The sequence below is a fragment of the Papaver somniferum genome, chromosome 1 (assembly GCF_003573695.1).
Source record: "Papaver somniferum cultivar HN1 chromosome 1, ASM357369v1, whole genome shotgun sequence".
NCBI lineage: Eukaryota > Viridiplantae > Streptophyta > Magnoliopsida > Ranunculales > Papaveraceae > Papaver > Papaver somniferum.
This window is the reverse complement of record NC_039358.1, coordinates 44,170,561-44,179,754: the sequence shown is the minus strand read 5'-3', so window position 1 is coordinate 44,179,754 and position 9,194 is coordinate 44,170,561. Positions and strand designations below refer to the sequence as shown.

Below are 9,194 nucleotides of genomic sequence, written 5' to 3'. Positions count from 1 at the left end.
TTTTTGGAGTTGATTAGACTCACATGATTCATCACCGTTAGAGTTGACAAGAAGTGCATTACAATTAGATATTTCTTCATTGGAATCTTCCTCCAGAATATCATCAAGAATAAAGACATACGCCTTGTTGCACTTCTGAGTTCTTCTGCTGGGAAAATGTTTTGCCATATGTCCGAATCTATGGAACTTGAAGCATTGTACTTCATATTACCCTTTTTATGGCAAACCAATAATGTATCAGGAACACGTTTATCAATAGATAAGATGTCCTTAATTCGTTGCGCTAGAAGCACAATATTTGAGTCAAGCTCTTTTTCAACAAGTACCTTGTCCTATTGGCAACGTTTCTCAGTTTGATTCTTCAGCAGAATTTCTCTATCAAATATCTTTAACTTTCCTACAAGAGAGCTTCGAGAAAGTACAGAAAGATCATTTGCTTCTATTATGGCATGTTTCTTAGACTCGTATCTGGATGGTAACGATATGAGAATTTTGCATACTATTTCCTTTTCAGGTATAGCATTTCCAGGGGAAAAAGATGCATTAACAATCTCAGAAAGTTTAGAGTTAAACTCCTCGAAAGTATCGTTATCATCCATTTTGAGGTGTTCCCTATTCAGATGAAAGGGAAAGAAGTCTAGATTCTTTTTTCGGTATTATTACCTTGAAATACGGTCTCCAGAGTATCCCATGCCTCCTTAAAAGTTTCACATGACAGAACATGATGACGAAGATCATCACTTACTGCGTGTATGATGGCATTTAGACCATCATAGTTCTGCTTTGCAAGATCTCTTTCTTCAAAAGTGTAGAATGTTAAGCGTTTAAACTCTGCTTCTGGATATTCTACTCTTGGTCTTTCATATCCATCTTCGATTAATAGCCAAGTATTAAAAATCTCGGGATTGAAGAAAGGTTCTCATAACAGCTTTCCAAAATGGGTAATTCATCCCATTAAATCTTGGTGGTACGTTAATTGAATCCTTCACAAGATTCATTTTTCTTATAGGTTGGATCACACCAAACACAGATTGTTAGATATTTTCATGTGTTTCCTGCTCTGATACCAATTGAAAACACGAGGGTACCCAAATATACCTCAATCTAAAACTTTTCCACCTATAAGTCCTTTCTCCGAAAGTGATTTTCTATGGACTGAGTCGAGACAATACAATTAATCGGTTCACACTTCGTGTGATCGTCTATGGATACGAGATCGAGATAATACGACAACAAGATAACTTGCATGATTGACTATGGATACAAGATCGAGACAATACAAAAACGAAGTATGTGTACTTGATAAAAGGTTCGGATTTAACCAAACACAATAGGATTACTATCAAGTAAATAGGAATTAACGTTTGTGTAATTTAATTTAAATTATATTAACAACAATTATAATTGCGGAAAATAAAAGTAAGTGACACAACAAGATTTTGTTAACGAGGAAACCACAAATGAAGAAAACCCCCCCTTGTCCAGAATTGAATACTCTCAGGATTAAACCGCTATACAAAATATAAACTAACTTCGTATAGTTGAGACCAAACAACTAACCTATAGTTCACCTAGTTCCTTCTATATCCCTGCGTCTCCAACTTGCAATTAATAAGTCACGCACTTGGACCAATTCCTTTGGTTCATATTCCAAACATTAAAGGAACAACAAATCTGTTCGGTAACAACTCTATTCAACCAAGTGATATGAGTTCGACAAAAGGCTCTTCCGTTTATCCCATCAAACTCCTTTGTCAGGTCGTTAGATCTATCCACTAACAACTACCAAAGTTGCAATCAATACTTTTAATCACAAAGAATTAATATTGATGCCGATCTACTCAACTAATCAATTCAATCTATCACAAAGATAAACCGATTATAGTTGGATCCTCTTTACCCGAAACAAGTATTGTGCACACCAAAGATTATGAACCCAAATCAGAAATCTTCTTCGTCTTCAAATCTTCTTAGATCTTCAATAAACACATGCACACAATCAACTTACGCTTATTAGTGTTCTCGGTGTCACTACAAAAGTCTTCAAAAAAAAATCCAATAACTAACACTCACTAAACCCATTTTTCCTTCATTTTTCTCCCCTCTTTGTATAACATTGTACAAAATTTTGGCAAAGTAAAGTTGGACTTATCCATTTTTGAGTATATTGCATTGAGATTATAAGAGTTTTGTACAGAGACTATTGAAGTATAAGGTGTGATTTTGATAAATAAGTGGTTGGACGACTTTATTGTTCTTCAATGATCTATAAATTAGTCTTCTAACAGATCTATTTTTTCAAAAACTAGCCATATGATGTTATAAAAAAAAAGAAATTCAGGAACTTATAGCTAGGAAATGGCTATGTCGACCTAGCAATTAAACTAGATTGAAGATGTTATTGTTTGATTACCATTTTTACGGCTCGGAGTCCTGGACGAAAAGATGTCGGTTATTTGTTATGCCAGAATTACGGCTGATGGTTCAAGCTGTTACATAAATAAACGGCTGGGAACCTAGCTGTTGTACTTTGCCAAAAAAAAATTGGGTTTTTCAGAAGGATTTATGGCTGGGAAACCGAACTGTTTCATGTACCACGGCTGGTTAACCTAATTGTTATACAAAAATACGGCTAGGATATTAATATGGCAAACATGTTGGGTAAATTAGAGACTCCTTCTTCTAAGACTCCTAACCGTAAATGGAACTTACATCCTGGAATTCCCAGCCGTTATTAGTTTTACTGCTAGGATTTGTAGTCGATTTTATGGTTTGTTTTTAAACAAGCATTTACAGACAATTGCGAATAGGTTTTGGTCTCAATAGACCAAGCAGTAAAGAAACGTAAATCCAATTCCAGACAAGTTAATAAACACTAGACAATTAGAAAAACCTTAAATTCATAACCGAAACAAATTGCAGTCTATTAGTCCAGATCATTACCAAACAAGATAATAAAATTTCAAAATATTCATAACCAAACACCACTACAACTCCATAAGTCATCCTTCAGAATCCTCATATGAACCCGATTCAGATCCTGAACTCGATCCCTACCCAAATTCCCCATCTGAATTTTCATTCCCCTCCACAACCTCTTCTAAAACTTGAGGTGTCTGCGAGAACTTCCACCTTGACCTTAATCACTTTTACCACGTCCAATTTGACATGTACAACCTCGACCACGTCCACTTTGACTTTTACCATCTCGACCATCTTTTTGTTGGGTTTGGGAAACACCATTGGATTGGACGCTTCGACAACCTCTTCTTTGTCTTTGGAGAACAAAATGGGATTGAACACCCTCCTCCCCTGATGGAAAACCATTGAGAGTACCTGATTCATCGCTAGGTGAAGATTCCACAGCACTCTTGGTACCCCTTGCTTGTTCTTCATAGTCATCTGAATACTTAAAGATGTCCTTTATCAGGGTTGGGAACTGCTTTAACTCGGTTCTGCAGTGTTCTCTGTTCGTGGACTGTATTAATACTTGGTCGATGTCATTCACCACCCAATTACATCGCTCTTTTTATTTCATATCAACACCACAAACATTAAATATACTCATACATAATTGTAAAAAAAAAATTGTGAAAAAAAAAATAATCAAAACTTAATAGTATACCTACCCGAAAATACGAGGTACCAGAATACACGATCAACTTTTAATTGATAGATTATGATTAAATTGAAAAATAAAAAGTATTTTATGACAGTACAAAGTGAAGTTCGGTTGACAATTGAAACAAATTTTCAGCCAAACTTCTCATTTCTCTTCATTTCGATGTGCTAATGAACAATTCTGCTAATAATTAAACACGAAAATATCAGTCGAACTTCACTTTATGAAGAAGAATGCTAAGTTTGGTTATCTTATGTCTTGTTCGAATCTTACGAATCTAAGTTCGCCATTTACATAGTTAAATTCGGCTGATAACTTGCTAGCGAAACTTGGGTATGTGGTATGACCCAAATTATGTCATATCCATTAATGTCCTAATTGATTGGGCTTTAAGTTTTAGATCTTAATAAGTCCCCCATTAAGTTTTGCCCCCAAACCCTAAAGAGTCCTTATAAAGAAGGGAAAAGAACCCTTCGCATTTCTCGAAGCCGTCATTCCTCGTCTCCACAACAAAATCCCATTTCATTAAAACCCTACTGAAATAGTTGTCATCTCTCTTCTTCCAAGTTCTAATCAGTGATTTACAGTAGGGGGTTTCAAATGGGGAACTTCAATAAGCTTCCAGTGAATTTAATCTCCAACATCTTAACACGTTTACCAACAGAATCAGTACTAGACTGCAAGTTAGTCTCCAAATCATGGAATAATGTGATCAGTCGTCAACAATTTTCTCAGTCTCACTTGAATCACTGCCTTAACAATCTTCGTTCTGCTGGGGCTTCTGGTGGTAAGTCTACTTTCCTTTTTCTGAATGAAAACCCACTTGATGCATACAGACAGTTTCATTACTTTGAATATGCTGAGAATTCTTCTTCAGAGGAACAACCCTTTCATAAAATTACAAGAATGAAACTAAACCCTGCTCCATTTAAGTATTACAGTGTTGTTGGTTCCTGTAATGGCTTAGTTTGTCTTAATGGGTGCCATGATAATGAGGGGAAGAATTATGAACCTGTTTATATCTGTAATCCCATCACAAGAGAATGTGTGTTTCTACCAGAATTTGAGAGAACACATGATCGTGGTGAACGATTGTTGACTGGATTCGGTTATGATTCTGAGACTAATGAGTACAAGGTGGTTAGATTGTATAAATTGTTGAAAGAACCCAATTTCTTACATGCCGAGGTATACACGCTTGGAAGTGGTAAGGGATGGAGAAAAATAATACAGAAATTTGAAGCAGACCTGGATTCGTTTATTTCTATACATGGCATGCTTATGAGTGAACTTGAATTTCTTTGTTGGCAGCTTAAAACTGGCAAACTTTTGGCTTTTGTATTGTCTTCTGAAGTAATTGCTGAAATACCTACAAATTCTTCCACTACTTGGGGTTATAAACTCGGGGTTTTTGGCAGTTGTTTGTCGGGTACTTACTATGATGAAGATTCTGATACTTATGAGATAGTGGTGCTGAAGAGGTTGAGGGAAAATGGGGTAGTCTTCAAATGGATTGAAGAGTTTAGTCTAAGCGACACAGATGCTCATGAATGGCTTGGTCTCACGTGTAGGCGTGCACTTCTATGTTACTCAGAGACAAAGGTCCTAATTCAAGACCTAAATTCTGTATCTTCGGAACTGCTTGTGGATTTTGGCAAGGATAAAGAAATATTTCAAGCAGTCCCGCATATGAACACCTTGGTTTCACTAAAAGCATTAGGAGAAGAAAATACAAACACAATGGAAACAGCTGACATACCCAGAGAGGTACTTGAAGAATACAAGTCCCAATTCGAAAAACAGCAAATGGTAATGGGACTGCTTGAAATGTGTGTGCAGCAGTAGCAAGGAATATGTCGGTGCGTGCAGCAGTAGCAAGGAATATATCTGCACAAACCTACATTTTAATCTGGTAATTATACCTGTGAATGCTGGGTCTTACATAATTGCTATTTTATGTATTACGACTTTATTTTTGAGTTTCGACATTGGAGTTTAGCCGTCTTTCTTTGATAGTTGTGCTTCCCGTTCACTGTCTACTTTTATTATATTTAAGTGTGATACCCTACGTATTCTGTAGCTACTTTTATCTCTGGTGATGGAGTTTTACAGTAGAGTAAGGCTACAACTTAGAGGCATACAATACCCTCGGCAGTTCCACACCTTATTCACAGGCAAAATGATTTATATGTGGTAGCTAGGCAGTAATATGCATCATATGACCCAACTCACCCTAGATGTCAGTATGGCACAAAATGATTTATAAGTTAGAAAACATTTCATTCTCTGTAACGACCAGCATGATTTATGTATATACTGCTTTATCTGTGATTAAGTCAATTTTCCCTCTTTTAGTAATGCTGCATTTCCGTCTTCACAACAAGGCTCCTTGCACCATACTATTAGGAATTAGAATAAATAATGTTTCTATTGGCAGGGAGGATTTCGGTATTTTTGTCTGAGAGGATGAGTGCCATTAGGCCCATTACCAAACTGTATGTCTGCAAAAGCTGTATTTAGGTTCTTAGTAGTACTTCCGAACTCGGTGCTTAAGTTATTCATCTACATTCTAGATTGAGTTCCGAATATTGTTAGAGTACATCTTGGGCATCTCTCCTGAAATGACTTCTCTCCATCTATTTTCAGTTTTGCCTTTAGACTGTTACTTTCAAGGCAAAAGCACTTGGAATATTTTGCTTCATTAGAATGGTTGTTGTATCTGGTTCTGCATTGTTACTAACAACCAATCAGGGGGAATACCACCCTCCTTAGTAAACATGTATGGTTGGCTCAAACTGCAAACCATCGAAGGAAGTTGTCGATGTTTTAGCGGTGGCAGCGTGCTCATGATGGTATTGTGTGAGAAATTGGCAACTAGTCAAAAACCTGTAACCATTAACACCATAATCCCATCCGGCCATCCCCCAAATCCAAATTGTTTGTTCCAAGATGATGCAGAGCCGTTTGGAGTTCAATGTTGAAGACCTGAAGTTTCACTGCATGATCTTTTCTATGGTCCAACTTCACAAAGTTTGCAGCAGTATTAAGGTTCAAGGGATTTTAAATCATTTCGTCCAGTCGTCCAAAGCTTACATAAAAATAAAAATGAGGCACACCAGGACTAACTCAAATTCCAAACCAGGGACCTCCATTTATTCTCCGGCAGTCAAAAATCCTCGTTAAGTGAAACTTCCCATTTCATAAATACTTGGTTCTCTGACTCTCCCTCCAGTCCCAAAGCCACTGCATCTCTGGTTTCTTACTTGCTCCCAATTCCTTCAGATGCCCCTCACCTGATCACCGTTTCCTGCCAAATAGTTTGGTCATTTTGCAAATCTACCCTCTCCATTACCTCTAATTAAGTAGCTCTTAGTATAGGGATTAAGAAGTCTTAAACCTCGCAATCCTCACTCATCACTCGCTTTTCACAAAACATAGCCCCAATACCAATTCAGGATCGGAATCCGACACAAAATATCAGTTAGTCCATATATATATATATATGATAGGCTGACAAGAGGTATCAAAATATTGTAAAAAGACTTGGACTACAATAATATATTTGTTGTAGGGCCTTTGGCTCATGTGTGCCCCAAAGGCCCTACAACAAGAGGTATCAGGATTGACACTCTAGCCTATAAATAGAATCTTGATTTTGGACATACCAAAATCTTTCTAGGCATACAAAGCAATATTCCCATCTTGGGTGACCTTATAAGGGGTAACCTATGGGTAGTTCAATTACCTATATGCCCTTAATACAAAAATCTAAAATCAGTTTTCTAAAAAATCAAAATCAGTTTCCCTTAACATATCTTCTTCTTCCTCCTCTAGCCGAACTCTTCCCCTCTCGGGAAAAAAAAAAATTTCATCACCGTGATTAATTGTCGATTCGTAAAAATTTGATCGTCGATTAAACTCAATTACATAATGACTCGTACCAAGAAAAGCTGGGACTAGGCAAACCAAATCGTCTTCTAATCCATCAATTGAAGAAGAAGAACCAATTGAAGATGAAGGTGTAGAAACTGAAATTGAACCAGAAATTGAACCAACTGCATCTCCAACTCCGGAAATGAGGATAAGAAAGTAAGTTTTACAAACCCAATCTCCTATTTGCTGTTTTTCATCGATTAAATGACGGTTACAGTGTTGGGTTCGGCTCAAAATTGAGTTGCGTTATTAGCCGAATTGTTCTTCACAAAAGCTTCCTGTAAGTGTATATGAACAGTTCGGCATGAAATATCATGAAATTTCAAGCCGAACCTAGTCACAAATAGAGATACATAGGGGTTCGGCGTATTCGATAATCATAATATGTGCCGAACCTAACACATTTACGAGGTTCGGCTATTGCGATATTCATATTATGTGTCAAACCAATAAAAAATTCTTACCCCAATAATTATCAGGAATATAAATGATCAGGTTCGGCTTATATAATACTTATGTAAATAGCCGAACCATGTACTACCAAAAGGTTCGGCGCTTACGATTTTCTCAATATAAGCCGAACCTAACATAATTTTTCTTCCATATCACACAGGATCAGGTTCGGCTCATTATGACATTTTTAAACAAGCCGAACTAGATGGTTCGGCTCATAATAATAGCACTTTCAGCTTGCCGAACTGTTCATTAGTTGTCAATATCCAGGTGGGTTCGGCTGATATATTAAGCCGAACATATTCCAGACTCGCCGAACCTTAGTGAAAAAACAACAAACTTTTTAAGATTTTAAGCTACAAAAGTGAGATTAAACATAAGATATAAGTGTACCTTCCTCATCTATTGAATCAAATACAAGTTTTTTTCTCATTTTCCCCTTCTCCTTCTCCAGATAAATCTAACTTTTATTTTTTACTAAAAAATTTTCATCTACACAAAATTGTAACTAAATAATCTTAAAACTAATCACTAATCACTAATCAGAATTATTTTAACTAATCATTTGTATTAACACTAATCTTAAAAGGGCAGAGTTGATTAAAAAAAATTGGTTAAAGGGGCTTCTGATTTTGTTATTTCACATCCCTTTTTGTCTTTATTAGGTATGCCTAATAAGATTTTGGTATGCTCAAAATCAGGGTTCTATAAATAGAGGCTAATTTCTATGTAATACTACATTGATATCTAATGAATAAGATCTTTGTCCTCTTTATATTTCTCCTTCAACACGTTATCAAGCACGACTCTACCAACTAATGCAAGTTTTATTTTTATTTTCTACGTTCAAGATTGTCCATGGATATTTTTTGAAGATTAGTGTGGTTCTGATCTTATTTCTTTATCATCACGGATGCGTTACCAGGATTTCTTTTGAAAAAAGAAATTTCGTTTTCGTAGTATATATTATGGTTCCACGAATGTATGATTATCAAACATGGAGATTCCACCGTTAGATTTTCATGAAATGTTAGTATGTTCAACCACATTAGGTATTATTCCTTATGTTAAAATTTCAATAAAATCAGAAAATGATACAATCTCCAAATTCTGATTTTGGTGGAACTGTCTTCGTTCAGAAAACCCTAATTATAACAGCGTAGAAAAATCTAAAGTTTTTAGAATT

General features: G+C 36.1%; 1 protein-coding gene across 1 annotated transcript; it reads left to right on the top strand.

Annotated features, from left to right (window-relative positions):
- The first annotated feature begins 4,222 nt into the window (after positions 1-4,222).
- On the top strand, positions 4,223-5,467 carry LOC113297397 (F-box protein At5g65850-like). Its single transcript, XM_026545883.1, has one exon. It carries the CDS (start codon positions 4,223-4,225, stop codon positions 5,465-5,467), a length of 1,245 nt encoding a protein of 414 aa, XP_026401668.1.
- Positions 5,468-9,194: the final 3,727 nt, after the last annotated feature.